The 17,044-nt window shown below is 39.8% G+C and overlaps 1 protein-coding gene across 1 annotated transcript in view; it reads left to right on the top strand.

The window, feature by feature from the left end:
• Positions 1-9,576: 9,576 nt before the first annotated feature.
• The window catches only part of satb2 (SATB homeobox 2), a 28,993-nt gene continuing 21,525 nt past the window's right edge, over positions 9,577-17,044 (top strand). The window contains exons 1-2 of the mRNA XM_030787005.1: positions 9,577-9,751; positions 14,869-15,060. Coding sequence (XP_030642865.1) covers positions 9,577-9,751; positions 14,869-15,060 — 367 coding nt within the window. The remainder of the gene's footprint in view (positions 9,752-14,868; positions 15,061-17,044) is intronic.

Raw genomic sequence — 17,044 nt, 5'->3', positions numbered from 1 at the left:
ATCGTCCACCCTGAGGTAACATTAATGGGCCCATTATTCATTCGTATAAACTTGGCCCCTCTCTGGCTTGTGTCTGTTTTCTGCCAAGACCAAAACGAGAGGGGAATTAAAAAAAAACGAATTCGTCCCACACTGAGGGGAGGTTTTCACGTCACAGGTTTGGCATCATGCAACAGTTTATCAGGATTCCTGGGGACTTGATCTTAAACTTGCAGGAGCAGAACAAAAAAGATAAATTCCATTCGTTTTTCACGGTTCTTTTTTTCCTCCTGCTCATTCAAAGACTCGCCTTTCACCGCTTTTTTTTTTGTCAGTAAACTATGAATTCTTGAAGGCTGTGGATTTATGTGGCCCAAACTTAACCAAAGTTTCTCCACAAGGGTTACTCCACCTCTGTCTTCAATTACATCAAAGTGCAAACAGTATTTGCTGGTAGGGCATACTAGGAAGCAAGGCTTAAGGCATGAGGAGATTTTACTTTGGAGATTTTAAAGATTCACCAAAAAATCTGATTTGGCCTGCTTCTTTCCTTCTGTTCAGGTTATTATACATTATTAGACACAGTTCTAGACTGTTGCATATTCTTTACAGTCTCTCTCTCTCTCTCTCTCTCTCTCTCTCTCTCTCTCTCTGTGTTTCTCTCTCTCCCTGCCCTCCCTCAATCCCCTCTGTCGCTTTCTTTCTCTCTCTCTCTCTCTCTCTCTCTCTCTCTCTCTCTCTCTCTCTCTCTCTCTATTTCACTATCTTCTAATATTTTTCCTTTGGGAACAGAGATATCTCTGTCATTAATCAAGGGTGTGTCTTTGCACTATTGAGCTTTGGGGAACTGGACACCATTGCAGTGTGTCACGTCTCAGCAGACTGATACACTAATGTCCAATACTGAAGGACTAATTTACACAATTAGTACTAATCAATAGTCATAATCGGTGTTTGCTCTTGCATACAGTTGCATACAAGCGACTTTTTGCAACAGAAAATTTGATTTGTCATCATAAAGGAGATCTCTTTAATTAAACAGTCACATTTTTGTTACTTTTTGTGTCTCATTTCAGATTGTTTTTGATCAAAATATCTCGTTCAAAAACAGCTTTTGCCCATTTCGGCTGGATACCATTTTATTTGATAAATGTAGTCAGTTGTCCAGTAAGTGGTAAATCTACAAGGTATAAATCAAATGTAAACAATGCAAATGTAAGAAACGCAAAATCCCGTTTAATGCACAACATGTCTTTCTTTTTCTTTCTTTCTTTCTTTCTTTCTTTGAGTAGATGATTTTGATCATGTTCTAAACCCTCCCTTATTACAGCATGCAGAGTAAAGTTTCTCAGACTTTACACACTTTTCATGAGTGTCAGTTATATTCTGTATTGAATTCTGAAAAGAGTTCATTTAACACGTATGGAACGGTGGTGTCTGGATTTGCATGCAGGTATCATGTGAAATGGTCTATTTTTTTTTTTATTGTTTTAAATGAAATTTTGTTTGTTATATTCTGATTGTAAATTTGTGATACAGTTTTCCAGTGTAAGTGTGTTGACACACCGATGATTAATGTGATTTTTTTTATGGATTTGGGCTATATGCCATGTACCCACAGTATTTTCTTAGTTGTTTTTATGCAAACTGGTGCATTTGAACAAGGTTATTTTTGGTTCACGCGCACACCGAGAATAGAGATAGTGCTCCTTAAAAGCAAACTTCTCGGAATGAAAAATTGTTGAAATATGTGAAAAGAGTGAGTTGTCAGTTTCTCTTCGACGTACACAAATGTGAGCGCATACAGAGCTGTTTGATGCAATGTACTTTGGCATATTTGTCTTTGAAACGACCAGTAGGGGAAAAAAAAAAAAAAATCACACGACTCCCATATTGTAATGGACAGCTGTTTTCAATCTACTGTACTGTCTCTGAATAATAGATACTTAAGTTTCTTTAGATATATTTAGTTCAGTCTAATTCTATCTCTCCCTATTTTTAGAGTTGAGTGTTTTCTCGAAGAAAAAACGTAGTCAACAAAAAAACACTCTGAAGCGTAGAAGTGGAAACAACATCGTTAAAACTCTTACAGACTCCATTGGTATGCTGACTACTAGTAACAGATCTGGATATCTCTGTCTGTCTCTGGGGAGTAGATCTTGACAGAGAGGCAGAAGAGTTGATCTCTAAGGCCTGGTATGCTTTTAATTTTCTTGAATGCTCTGCTACTCTGTTGCAGTCCCTAAATTGCTGTGATCTGATCAGCTAAAAAAAAAAAAAAAAGAAGAAGAAAAAAAAAAAAGAGAGCATGCAGAACAGGTTTTTGGGGGTCTTCAAACAAACATTAAAAATTGTTTGTGTGTTTTTGATTGAAGAAGTATGTCAGATCTTGCTTGTACATTATACTTGTAATGATACCAGGTTTGTTCAAAAGAGCACAAACATCCTCAGGGAAAATGTTTGTGTATTTATATATACACAATCAATTAAGTACTACAATGTTTTTTTTTTGTTTTTTTTAGTCATATACCCAGAAGGCCTAAAGTTTCCTCAACATTTATCCATTTTCTTATCACAATATTTCTTCAATGTTTACTTTTTGCCCTGTGGTCGCAAATAGAAAATAGAATATGGTAGATGTTTTTAAATGTTAGGCAGAAACCGCCATTTTAATGGTTGTTGTGTGAGTGTAATAGTTTAATACATTCCTCCCTGGCATTGGCTCAAATTGTTTTGAGCAAGGTTCAGGAGCAGATTTCCACAGTTCTCTATCTGTAAGTGCCAATGTTGTGGATTTGTTGTGTTTGTTATAGAAAAGTACTGTATATATAGTACACAGCAAATTAACACCACACACTGCCCGAGACCACACTACTCCTGCTTGTACTGGTTTGAGTAAAGGTCTTTGATTTTATTTAGCAAGTCTATGCATTTGTGTGTGGGTGTTTGTATGCGTGTGTGTGTGTGTATGCGCTGGTATCTGAATTTATAGTCCTATTCTGCAAGGTTGGTTTCCATGTGTAATAACTGTGAGGGCCATTCCTATGAACCAGTGTGTGGTCCCTGGAAATGTCGGAGCAACAAGACTATGCTGTGGTTTGTGTGTATGTGTGTGTGCATTGTGTGTGATCGAGAGGGTGTAATAAAGTCCTGCTGCTAAGTCTTTATCTTTTATGATCAAATGAGATGTTTATGAGAAAGCCAAACGTGTTCTCCAGAAGGTCTGTTTAGCCCTGTTTTTCTGCTTCGAACTCTGCTAACTCTTCTATCCACATCACACACACACACACACACATGCACATGCACATGCACATACACATACACATACACGCACAAAGCATCTAACTGTTCACACACACCCTCTTTCCCGCCCCTTTCTCATTGCCACTCCTCTTACACTCAAACCACATATACATTGCTCATAACCCCACATACAAACATATTAACACACACACACACACGCACGCACACACACACATACGCATGCACACACACAAGGTGATAATGAGTGAGCACTCTATCCCTTTTCCCCAACTAAACTAAGAGAGAAAGAGAGAGAAACAACAGCATGGTCATTAATTCACGTCGTTGAACCATCTACTCATCCTTTATCAGTGAACTGACTGCGCCAGCACTTTAATAACCCTGCAGTAAATGGATGGCTGAGTGAGAAGCAATGCCCTATATCCTGATTAATCAGGTGGGGAAAACAGTCTTACTTAATCTTTCATTTGCTTGTTATCTATTAGTGGTCATTGGTGTTTGGATAAAGAGCCTAGGTTGTTGTTTCATCGCTATAGAGACAATAAGCAAACCAGGTACAGGAAACACTGTGAGTTGGCATGTCATGTACCTTTGTCTGGTTGGCTTCGAGTTGTTTGTTTCTCTTTCTTCTTTGTGTGTGTGTGTGTGTGTGTGTGTGTGTGTGTGTGTGTGTGTTTAATATTTTTCGCTCTTTTTTCGGTTTTGCTCGTCTGTGATTTTTTTTTTTTTTTTTTTTAGATTCTTACTCTATACCTTGTACGTTTGACCTCTTTCCTTCCTCTCAGTCTCTCTTCGGTGCTTTCTCATTCATAACACCTTCATGCTGCCATCAGCATTCTGCTGTTTACTGCCCTCAACTTCCTATGAGTGGCAGAGGTGACTCAGTCAGCGACTGACTTCACTAAACACAGAAAAGGAGTAAAGACAAAAGCATGAGCAGAGGCTGAATGAAACAGAACAAGTGCTTACAAAGCAAAGCAGAAGAGGGAGTTGAAAATGTGTGAACAGATCCGTCACTGCGGTGCGGTCGGAACGGTTTGGAAATTCAGTTTCTCGGGACAGTTCCGCTCCCTCCAAACTTATTCGTGTTGTAAAACAAAAGAACAACGAAATTTCTCAGAGGTGTGTTGTGACAGGTATTGGTTTAATAGTGTGTCTTCTACTGTTGCATTTCCTACTGGTGTTATGGCAGGTTAAAATGGGCTTAGAGAAAATGTTATGCCTGTAACAGCTCTCGCAAACAACAGCGTAGGCCATGTGACTTGGTAACAGTGACTCTCTGGTTGACCTCACTTCTTAGTGTAATTAAATATTTATGAGTGATTTTTCAAAAGTTTATTATGAATTTAGAAATTCCTTTTATCTCAATCCTTAATCTGTTATCTGCTTGTACTACACATAAAATACTGATAGGGACTTGATAAGACATTCTGATTGTGATTATCTGTGTTGCCAAACATGATATCACCCTGTTAAAAGTGCGGCTGTAGTGATGACCAATGCATTTACATAAGTTTTGCAGTATTTTGGCTTTTACTTGATGTTGTGTCATCATTACGAAACTATGACAACAACAACAACAACAATTATTATTATAACTATACAGTCCCAATACAGAGATATAAAGAGATTATATATTCATGCTTTATTTGACCGACAATTTTCAAACATATTTCGTTGTTGCTGAATTCTAGATGAACCACACATTTACACGTCGGACAGAATTTAAGAACATAAGAACATAAAGGGAATATTTCATTTTTTCAAATGCCCCAATCTGTTTGGAGCCTTGTTCTTTGTTTATACACAATCAGTCTAATTAAGATATCCCAATCACTCTAAAGTAACAGAGGAACAAACTTTTTGGTCACCTGAAACTACTTTACGAATTTATAATCTCTACAGTAGAAAATGGAGAATGTTCACTTCATAAACAAACTACAAATCAAATCAAATACGTCTGCAACCCGTTTTTAGTACTCACATCCATACTTATTCATTTGGGTGCAATGTCCCCTGAAAATGGTCAGCGCTTGCTACAGCTAATATTTTTTTGGTCATTCTTCTTAAAACTAACATTATAGGGGTGCATTACTAACACTGGCCGTTTTTTAGCAAGGTGGTTTCAGAGCTGACGCGTGTTCATTCAATGTCAAGGCTTAATGGCTTTGTTTGATAACATGCAAGGATCTGTTCTTGGAATTTACTGTCACTTCACCTTGAGATACCAGGGGCACAATAAATGACTTACTGATCTTCTTCACTCACGTCTTCATTTTAGAATCAAGTGTGAAGATGATCCTCTGATGTGTATTGCACACACTTTCAAGTATGAATTTGCTTTGTTGATCCTGATTTACCGAAATGTGCTAAACATTAGAACCCACCCCCCACCCCACCCCTGAAACAAGAAGGTCTTTTCCCTCTTGCCGTTCCACACGTAATATTGTTTTTCTTTTTTTTTTTTTATGACATGCTGGTCAATGACCAGGAATGACTTAAAATATTTCCATAGACACCCTCACTGTTTGAAAACAAAAGCCCTCGTGTAAAGAGGTAATGCTACACTGCCTCCTTAAGCACATGCCACCCAGTGAGCGACAAGAGGAGACTCAGGACTCAGGAACTTTCTTTATCTCTTCCGTCAAATATTTGCAAGTAGGGGCTGAACTGGAGGGGGCGGGATGGGGCAGGGTGGGGGGATTGCTGAGATGGGAGCTGAGATGCCGCTGAGCCCTTGATTGGGATCGGTGGCCTAGTTAGACACGGGCAGGTTAGGACCTGTGATACCGTTAAAAAAGAGGCAGAAGCGAAGGGGCCAAAAAAGCATCCACCTCAAATGAACTGAAAGAGAACAAGAGATGAAATAGATGGAGGACACAAACAGAGAACAAAGGATCGGATTCAGCTGCAAACATTTCAAACAGGACAGGACAGAGAGAGACAAAAGAAAAGAAAAAAAAAAAAAGAAAAGAAGAAAGCGTAAAAATGAGGGAGAAAAGCAGATAGTTGGATAAAAGCGTGGTATATTCACGACAGGTCAATACGTCAGTCATTTTGGAAGTGTCTGTTTAATGCCCCCCCCCCCCCCCTTCTGTTTCTTTCAGTCTAAAAAGTCTATCCCTTTTCTCTTTCTCTATTGTCTCACAGAGATCTCTTGAATTTGTTGTACCGTCTACTTGAACCACTGATCTGATTTCTCTAAATGTGAACCAGGGCTGTTAATGAACAGCAGACCTGTTCCCCTCTTTTATTGGGTGTGTGCGATATCACCAAGTGTGTGTGTGCACGCGCGCGTGCGCGCGTGTGTGTGTATGCGCTTACAGCAACGTGCTTTATCAGCCATGCTTCATTGCCCCGATGTGCTTCTCAGTCTTAAGCCAGTTCTTTTGGTCTTAATTACGACACAAATCCAGTCACTGCAATCGGATGTTATGAAGCTCCGCTGAAGACGGCGATTTATTTAAAGGGTCAGCAAGTCTTTTCAAATTACTTCCAGCTTCCACAGAACGCTTACAGGTAGTTCCCCTGAGGAACCTGCTTGAAATGATTTGGTCGTATAGGACGCGATATCGTGATTTGAGCTTTCGACAAAACTCTACCAACAAAGTAGCCTTAAAAGTTACAAATGGTCACAGTTGCAGTGAGGGACAGTAAGTCGTTTTTTATACTATATCTGTTTATGATATTTCGTATATTTTTCACATACTTGTGACATGTTCGGGTTGATTTGCGAGACCAGGCTGTGAATGGTCATGGTTGAGGAAAATGACATCAAACTGTTCATTTCAGAATGTGTTTCATTGCTAAGTTGAACATTGCTGGGCAATACATCAAATGAACAGGCGCACAGTAAGCATGCTACAAGAGGCTTCCAAAGTCCTCTATAAATTACTTTTAATCTAATCATCTTGCGAACTCACAGACAGTACTGGCGTACATTGTGTGCGTGAGTGTGTGTGTGTGTGTGTGTGTGTGTGTGTGTGTGTGTCAAGTCTGACATGGCATGGTATCGTTAACAAGGGATTGTATATGGGGGTCAAATCTGGCCTATACAGTTTATGTTAGAATGTTATGTTTAATGGGTGTTATTAATTCTGTATACATGTGTGAGTGTATTATTGCTATCATGTGTGCCTATTGCTCTGGAATGATGTTAACACTCAATCCCTGTTAAACTGATTCGAATCTCTCTCACTCTCTCTCCATTTCTCTCTCCCTCTCTGTGTACGTGCGCATGTGCATGTGTGTGTGTGTGCGCGTCTGTGTCTGTGACTGTGTGCGTCTGTGTCTGTGTGTGTGCGTGTGTGTGTTTCAACATGTGAAACAATACTTTGGATTTGCTGACAATCGAAAGTCTTAAGGTTCTTTCAGACTGTAACTTATTTCTTTCCATTTAAATTCCATTTTTATTCTGTTGGGGCTTATTAAACACTCAAGAATTCAGCCACTTGCTTTTGGCTTGTGCATACTTTTTAATTACGCAGAGGCTAATGTTTTTAATTTATTATTCATTTTGAAAACTTCGTCCAGGCTCATAATTCTCTTCAGATATTTTTTTGTTTTGTTGCGTGCTGGTGTTTTTCTCGTTTAGAGTTGAGAAATGAGAGATGATGTTCTCAGCGTGAATGAATAGGGGCGGAGAGATAGAAAGAGAGCGAGGAAGAGAGAGAGGGAGAGAGAGAGAGGGAACCACAGCATGAAAACATTGTCTTTTATTCAACAGATGAAAGACTTACACTCTGTCTCAAGCTGGAAGACACTGTTATAGAGAGTTAAAGTTATAAGGAGGTCTCATTCTCTCTAAACACTGTAGTTTTCCTAGTCTGTCTCACTTTCTCTCTCTCTGTCTCCCTTTTTTCTCTCTCTCTTGTCCCTTATAATTATGAAACCCTCCAGTGTCTAGTACAAGTGATGAGTGTGATTTTCCTCCAGCAATGCCTGTTTCACACCCATATCCATTCACCTCCAGTTCCGCCTCCCTTTCTGCACACATACACACCCCTACACACACGATCACACACACACATGCGTGCACACACACACACACACACACACACACACACACACGCGCGCGCGTGCACATTCACTTTTTCTGTCTATTCTGGCCCTCGACACCCTGCTTGTGATTCCTGGCAGTGATATGTAAATAAGGCTGTTCCATTTGGCCAGTGGGTAGTGTGTGTACACTCTGATACTTGGCAGGTGTACTCTGTGTCCTGCCATTACTAGTATTAAAGGTCTGGCTGGAAAACAGATCAGTGGACACCAACCTAAAGGAATACCCAGCCCTGAATGAATATGGGCATAATAAAGTCACACACACACAGACACACACACACACACACACACACACAAACACAAACATCTGAACAGAATTAAATTTAGGTTGTGTTGATATATTTTCATGGTTAAAAATGTGACCAAAAATCTGGGTATTTTAGCTTTAAAACAGGGGTAAGATTTCAGGGGAAGCATATCTTGAGGTTAGACTTCATCTTAAATATCCCACATAAATAATGTGTGACATGGGACTGATTGGCATCGGTGCCAATGTAATGTATGCCACACCCCCGGTTCACATTCCCCACTGACACTGGGGCAGAACGCTGTGCACTGCCTCAGACTCACTGTTTTTCTTTTTTTTTTTTTTCCGTTCCGCCGATAAGCTGCATGCTGCTATGGGCTGTTGCAGCACTGTACCCTCAGATTTCAGAGAGTGGAGACAGGATGAGACACTGTGTCAGATTTTGAAGAGACTGATGGCTGGTGTTGATCTGATAATGTATCATCAAATCTGTGCTAGAGGTTCTTTCTGTGATGTATGTGATTTTAAAGTGCCTTCCACAAGACTGTGTGTGTGCGTGCATGCGTCCATGTGTGCATGTGTGTGTGTGCGCACTACGTTTTTGTGATGTTGTGTGGACCAGAAGACGCCATGATGGCATAAACATCTTATAAGTGGTGTTATTAAAGGGACAGTTGCTGTTTTTTCCTTTTTTTTAAATAAAGATATTACCGTTAAGGATAGGATTAGGGTAGGCTTAGCATTAGGTTGGCATTCTTTAGTTACAGAAAAGTGGGAGCCAGTGGGAATTCCCCACAAAAATATCAATACGTGTGTGTGTGTGTGTGTGTGTGTGTGTGTGTGTGTGTGTGTGTTTGTGTACATTTTCTCCGTGAAATATAAATGTCAAGGTGGTGACAGCGGTGTTTTTTTCTTTCACAAAACCATAGAATCTGTTTTTTAGGTCCCCACCATTCACTCTCTCTCTCTCTCTCTCTCTCTCAGGCCCTTTCCCTCTGGCCGGAGTCCCTGCAGCGTGGAGGGGGATGGAGCGTGGAGGAGGGGAGAGCCCCCGTCTGCGGGACAGTCCTGAACGCCGTGGGGGGAGCAGCCCTGACGTCTGTGGCCCCCCACCAGGAAAGATGGGACGTATGGAACTCAATGGGAGTCCCACAGGGCCCCGCAGTCGCCACAATGGAGCCCCTCAAAGACCCCTAGGAGGTAAAAACTCATCGTCCTCAGAACCCCCCAGCGACATTATTTTCAGTCCAAGTAACTCAGTGCCAAGGATCTAAGTGGTCAAATAGTATCTGGCCCATATTCAGCTCAGCAACTCAAACCTCAGTTCAAATGATTAATTACTGGGACTGAACTGAAATCGACAATAGCGCTACATTGTACAGTGCCAAACCAGACTCCTATTCACCGATGAACTTCCTAAAGAACAGATCGAGGATTTTAAAAGTAGGATTTATTTTACTTTTTGGGGTTTTCATCAAAACTTGGAAGACGGAAAACTGATTGTCACAAATCCATATTGCTGATATAGCACTGGTTTTATTTGGTTTAATATTTAGTTACGTGTGTGTTGCATAAGTATGTGCGAGTCTTAAATATTGTAGCCAGGATTTGATTGTTAAAATTAAGATGTCTGTAGTAATTTATAGAATGCCAGTACTATTGGTACGGTACTAGAACAACTGAGAGATGTCTGGAAGCTTTTGAAACTTCTGGCATATTACAGAGCTTTCTATAACTTCTGGATGAGACACAAGGGTTCTAGACCATTCTTAGAGCCTATGTAAGGTACGTTGTCAACACAGAGCAAGAACGTTCAGTGGATACTCAGTGAGATTCTGTGTGAGTAGAGGGAAATATTCATGAGAAATGTAAGTTTAGTTATTACAGACTGGTGATATCACACTTTTGGTTGAAAGACTATTCTGCAGATCATAGTTCTTGTTGTTTTCAATAAAGATCTCATTCAAGCGGTTCATTCTGGATCACTCTCAGGTATAAAAGCCACCAAATTTATGGACCAACCGGAACTGACAAAATGATTTTGTGACACTGATCCTAGATCAGTCGGTACTTAGAGTAGCCTTCCTTAATAACATTTTTATAGCATGGTGAATTTTTAGTCTTGCCCAATTGTGTTGTTCATCAGAACACATTTGAGTATTAATAGTTTCTTCACTTTTTTTTGTTTATCTGTGAGGGCTGTTGGAGTGATTTTATACATTCTGTTAAAGGTGTGCCCACAACCCCTGGTGTGGATCAATTTCATTTCATACTGGAGTGAACTGGTCAGATAGAGTTGCATTGTGGGAGCGATATAAGCACTAAGTTTACTGCATAAAATGCCTCTAAATAAATCTGATTTATTCCCCTCTGGAGGTTATCGATCGTGGCAATATCAAGGCGTGTGTGCATGATTGTGTATTTGAGTGTGTGTGTGTGTGTGTGTGTGTGTGCACGTGTGTGTGTGTGTGTGTGTGTGTGTGAGTGTGTTAGACTGGTGCTGGTGGTCTCATGTGCTTTGCAGTGACCTCCACTTCTCACACACAAGCAGGAACAGAGAGAGAGAGAGAGAGAGGTTATGGTCTTGACTGACTTTATTAATCAAGCACACATTTTTTTACAGCTCACCCTCATAAATGACTGTGCCTTTTAACACTCATGGTGTTATCCTCTTCAACGCTATGTCACCCATTACATTATACCAGAGTAGCACAAACTGGCAACACAGGATCATCCTTTATTAACTATATGTGCAGCACAGATGATTACGACAGCTTGAAGAGGTTTTAAAAGATTATTATTGATATTTTTTAAACTAAATCTGTTTAGGAATTGCAAGTAATGAATGTTGCATCAATGATCTTAGATATTGTATTAAATACAGTTGGCCCTCCACATTCGCAGGTTTAACTTTCGCGGATTTGATTATTCGAGTTTGACATCAATAATTAAATGGGATTTTCTTTTTCTTTGACTTTTGCGGTTTACTGCGGAAAATCGCAGGCGACGCGCGTAGACTAGAAATGTCAGTGTGATATACCCCCCATAGTTGTACTTTTTGTGTCCCCTCCAGGATGTAGATTTTTTTGGGTTATTATGCTGTTGCATTGAGACACAATTTGCCGCTATACCTTTAAGAGAAGGGGAGTTAGTGAGTGACGTTACGAGGTTCTTGTCGGTATAGTAGAGAGTTCGTGTAGAAGAAATAAAACTTAATAAGAGTACAGAGCGAGATAAAATGTCGAAGTGGTGTGTATTTTTATGCTGTTACGGAACAAACAAAGAAAACGTATCAACACACTTGTTTCGGACATCGTTTTATTCAAGGGTGCAACTTAAAGAAAACTAAAAAAAAATGTAGTAAGTCATAAGTGCATAAAATATTTGTATTATTAATCTATTTTATCATTTATACCATAAATATAGGCTACAGTATTAAGAGTTAAGGTTTGGGGGGGGGGGGGGGGGGGGAGGCTAGAGACATTTGCGATTTTTCCACTTTCGCCGTGGTCCTGCGCCCCAATCCGCGCGAATGTGGAGGGCCGATTGTATAACAATCGTTTCAGAATCGTCTGTAAAGCACGTAAAGCATTACAGCAGCTTCAATAATTGCTTAAAACATTACCATAGCATAAGGTCAGTGTCTACAGGTCTCTCTCTCTCTCTCTCTCTCTCTCTCTCTTTGTGTGTTTGACAGATAGAGAGAGAATTTTTTTCCTTTCTATTAGTCACCTAGATATCCCTGTATCTGGATGGGAAACCTTAAAAGGATGACAGTTAGAGGTGGACAGAGAGAAAGAGAGGGAGAGAGAGAGAGAGAACTGTGGAATGATAAGACACAGAAGAAGCAAGAGAATGTGACTAGAGAAGAGACAGAGAGGGTTCCCTTTCTGCGCTCTGAAAGTCTAAATGACAGGTTGTCTGTGAATGGAGGAAACTCAATGTGTCTCCTCCAAACCACAGAGGAGAGGACCACACACACACACACACACACACATATACACACACACAATCCATATGCCTCACAGGCTTACTTACTTACACATGGAGATCCCATTTGACACACTGACTCAAAAAGTCATGCACTATTTTACATACAAAGAAGTATGCATGTACACAAAAGCTGGCAGTAGTCTGTGTCAGGGGCTAGTTTTCCCTTTTCTGTCATTGATTGATTAATGGACTGATCAATTGATTAATCTGGCATCAGATTAATCTGGTATGGAATATAATAATAAAGGTTTTTAGAAATGTCCTCATGTTTCCAGTTCAAAGAGTTTTAAATAATGATATCAACATTGTTGACCATTTGAATAACTTCTTTTTGTTGCAAGACTTGTAAATTTTGTGCTATGTTTCCTCCCCAAACTTGTATTTAAATTTCTTTCGAGTGAATGACGTTTTTTTTCACTTTCCTCCAGTCTGAACTGCAATAGCTACAGGCTGCATGGCATCTGAAATGTTTGACATGAAAAATAGTTGACCAAAATATTAGATTATTAATATTAAACAACCCCCTACACACGAACATCACATAGACACATACAAGCACTGTCATACATAAAATCATTTCCACATCTGTTTGTATTTGTATGCATGTGTACATGTGTGTTTTTGTGTGTGTGAGTGTGTGTGTGAGTGCGCACGCGTGCATGTGTGTGCATGTGTGTTAGAGAGAGAGAGAGAGAGAGAGAGAGAGAGAGAGAGAGAAAGATGCTGGGAGCTGTTCTATGTTGACAGTTATATTTCCCTGTTGGGGAAAATTCACTTACTTGAATTGGCACAGGCCGACGGTCTGTAATTCACTCCATAAGAGCATTCTGAACTGGGAGCTGGGATGATTAATGGAAAGGAAATAGAAATATAGGAACTGACTGATTAAAACAAGGGACTCGGGGGCTGCTCTATGGATGTGTATTTGTGTGTGTGTGTTAATGTGTGTGTGTATTAGCCTGAACGTGTGTGTGTGCGTGTGTGTGTCAGTCCATGTGCGTGTGCATGTAACTGTGTGTCTGTGCGTTGTTCGGCTCCGCTCTTATTATTCGTGCTGGGGTATTGCCTGATGCTTTCAGTCCCTCATTTCTTTAGAAGGTTTTAATTAATTGCAAGTCGACAGAAGGCCCTGGAACACAACACTTGAAGGGATAAAAAGAGGGATTTGTGAGGGATGTTTCTCTTGGTGTGACTGAAGGAAAGCTGGGTGGGGTGTATGTGTATTTTGAGGTATGTTTGGGTGCTACATACACATTAATCAGCTAAGTATGAACAAGGCTCACCCATGCTGTATTAAAAGAAAAGGGAAGAGGTTTGTGTGTGTGTGTGTGTGTGTGTGTGTGTGTGTGTGTGTGTGTGTGTGTGTGTCTGGGTGTGTGTGCATGCGTGTGTTTATACCTGTGGGCAGTTGGTTGTCCGAGTATGTTCTTTGAATCGTCTTCTGTTATAATGTCATTTGCCAAATAATCTGATACCTTACCATATATTTCAATACATCTCCCACAAAGAGTTTACAGTCATAAGCAGCTCCCTAGAAGTAACTGCTTCTTTTTAAAGTGGCTGAAAAGTTTGCATGACCGTTGTGACTTGCAGGTGATTTTCTAAATTTATCCCAACTGTTAACATCAGTCTCTGGTCATATCAACTACAGTGGGTAAACTTAGAACAGGGAGGTGTCCAGGCGAGTGATTTGTGAATGCGCTTGTTTTATAATGAACTCAAACAGTTGGTTCAGACAGTGGATTTGCATGGGCCAGTGCAGCTTTAGAAAAGATATATGATCAACCTTGACCCTTTTATTCAAATTAAAATGATTACACTATTAATCATTAAGCACTCCCTGTAAAAAACACCCTCATCCTTACAGTTCAAGTTGAACATTCAGTGTCCTGAGTGTGGTACATTAATAGTGACAAAATACAAGGGCATCACAGAAGATTTCTGCTTTTATATATCTTCAGAGTACAACTCTATTATTATTTATTGGTCGCAAAACAAATCTTTATTGAATTAGTTCCATTGGAGCTCTAATATAATTAAAGAACTCTTGACACTGTAAAAACATTGTTTTTGGCTAACTTTAAAACTACTGCGAGTGGTACTAACAAACTTAGAGGGTTTTTTTCATTTATTTGTTTGTCTATTTGCTTGCTTGTTTAAAATGATTTTGCACTAATATAAAAGTACTTAAGACTTGTCATTTTGTGTGAGGAGGTATTAAGCCCCCTAGTTTTTACTGTCATGCATTACCATAATGCAACTCTCTCTCTCCCCCCCCCCCCCCCCCCCCCCCCCCCTCTCTCTCTGTCTGTCTCTGTCTCTAGGTCTGATGATTCCTGTGTTCTGTGTGGTGGAGCAAGTGGACGGAGGTGTGGCAGGTGTAGCAGGTGAGGGGGAGGCCAGGGAAGAACATGCTGAGTTTGTGCTCATCAGGAAAGACATTCTCTTCTCTCAGCTGGTGGAAACAGCACTGCTGGCCCTAGGCTACTCTCACAGCTCTGCTGTCCAAGCACATGGTGAGTTTTTGACTGTTCCAGGACCAGATAAAACCTCTGAAAGGCATTCAGCACAAAAAACGTATAAACTGACCCAGAGTTAGAGAGTACATTATGTAGTTGATATTTCAAGAATGTGAAAATATCTAATATCAGGTCAAAGAATTAACTGAAATTTATTGAATAAATCCTAAAATCAGCCATAATTTTAAGTAAATATCCAGTACATTTCAGTTATATTTCCTAATGTTGAAAAACATTAATCCACTAAGCCCTGGTCCACTGAGCCAGATCCTGCTCAAGTGCACCAACCTTTCAGTGTCTTAAGAATAAACATCAGGAAGAACTGTTGTGTTAAAACGAAAAAAGAAAGGCTCGGTTGAAGTTTAGCATTGATCAACACCACCTTCTAGAGTAGGGGAGAGATCACTGATCTCGGGTCCAGATCATCTTCTCACTATATCCAGAGATGTTGAGTCTTAACCTAGTTCATCTATTAAATGGAACTATGTATTATTACATCTAAGACAAAGAGTACAGGCAGGGCTGACTTGTTGACAGGAGGAACAATTTGATATACTGTTGTCTGCTCATGTTCCCCTGAGAAAGAAAGAGGAAGGACATTTGTTCAACACAACAGAATCAGAGACAGTCTGAAAATCTCATTAAAAGAGAACAAAGGAGGTGGAGAGGGAAAAAATGTGGTACTTTCATGTGGCAGTAATAATAAGTGTGTGTTGTGTGTGTGTGTGTGTGTGTGTGTGTGTGTGTGTGTGTGTGTGTGTGTCCGTTACGCCTTTGCTTGCACAGTGTGTGTCCTTATTTCTGTGTGTTTGAGAATGTTTATGAGAACTCGAGCTCAAGAAGGAACATAATAACTCTATAATTTATTGTTATACACATGGTTGTCATCTACTGAAAGACTGAAGAGTTTACTTGTGTTCTGTAAAGTATGCAGAAAATTTCAAGTGGGCAATCTTTCCAAGTTGATCCACGGTAACAAAAGACATTACCGTTTACCTTACGAATTTCCCAAAGCCGTATTACTACCTCCAAAACCAAATTTGATCTAAGCTCTTAACTCAGAAGAGTTGTGGAAATTGAGAAATTCCAGAAATTGGAGTTTTCAAATAGAGTTGGGAGCCTGATTAAGAAGGTGGGTTAATGTCGTCTGTTTGTCAAAGCACCAGGTCATTCAAACAGGTCATTTCATTTGAATTTTAAGAGGCACGAAGTAGAGTATGCAACCGGACTGTTCTGTCATCCTAGCCATGTTCAGTTATGTACAAGATGAAATACTCAATGTTGTGAAAACTCATCTCCAACTCCACTTATAGTGTTTGAGATCTCTTTAATCTCTCTATGAGCTGTAGTCATAGTTTGTAGCTCATGGCATAGGTTATAGCCAGGTGTGACATTAAACTTACTCTATGCTCTAACTGGGGAGATCATATTAACATTTGTGGTATATTTACAGTTGGAGAATACCTTTACTTCACAATGCATAGTTAATACATATCATTTTTCTTTTAACCAATTTGCTGAATATTCAGTTCCTTTTTATATATGTGTAAGACCCGTTTATATGTAACATCTTACTAGTTACTATTCAGAGAATGGAATACGGTCTCCAAATATGTAAACTTGAACAGTGTGTGGAAATAATTGTTTTAAACTTTTAGTTATACCCTGCATCTACCACTAAATTAGTGATTGTTACACAATGTAATAGCTTCAATATATTTAATTAATGCCAGGTGAATGAATGGCTGGAATGAAGTGTTTATTTATAATTGTGTATAAATACAGTGTATCTGTGTCATTTACGTCGGAACTTTGTTCAAATTGGAGATTCAAACAGAAGAAACATTTAACAGGAGTTTGATAGCTAAATAATCCTGTCTGTGGCTCAAACTCTGGCGCCAAGATTGAGGGAAAATCCCAGTCATATTCTCCCCTGAAAACAAAAGGGCAAGAGGTCACCTCAGCACTTCAATGCCTCTCC

This window comes from Chanos chanos, chromosome 10 (genome assembly GCF_902362185.1).
Source record: "Chanos chanos chromosome 10, fChaCha1.1, whole genome shotgun sequence".
Lineage (NCBI taxonomy): Eukaryota > Metazoa > Chordata > Actinopteri > Gonorynchiformes > Chanidae > Chanos > Chanos chanos.
The sequence above is the reverse complement of the archived record's forward strand: the minus strand, read 5'-3'. Positions and strand labels throughout refer to the sequence as shown.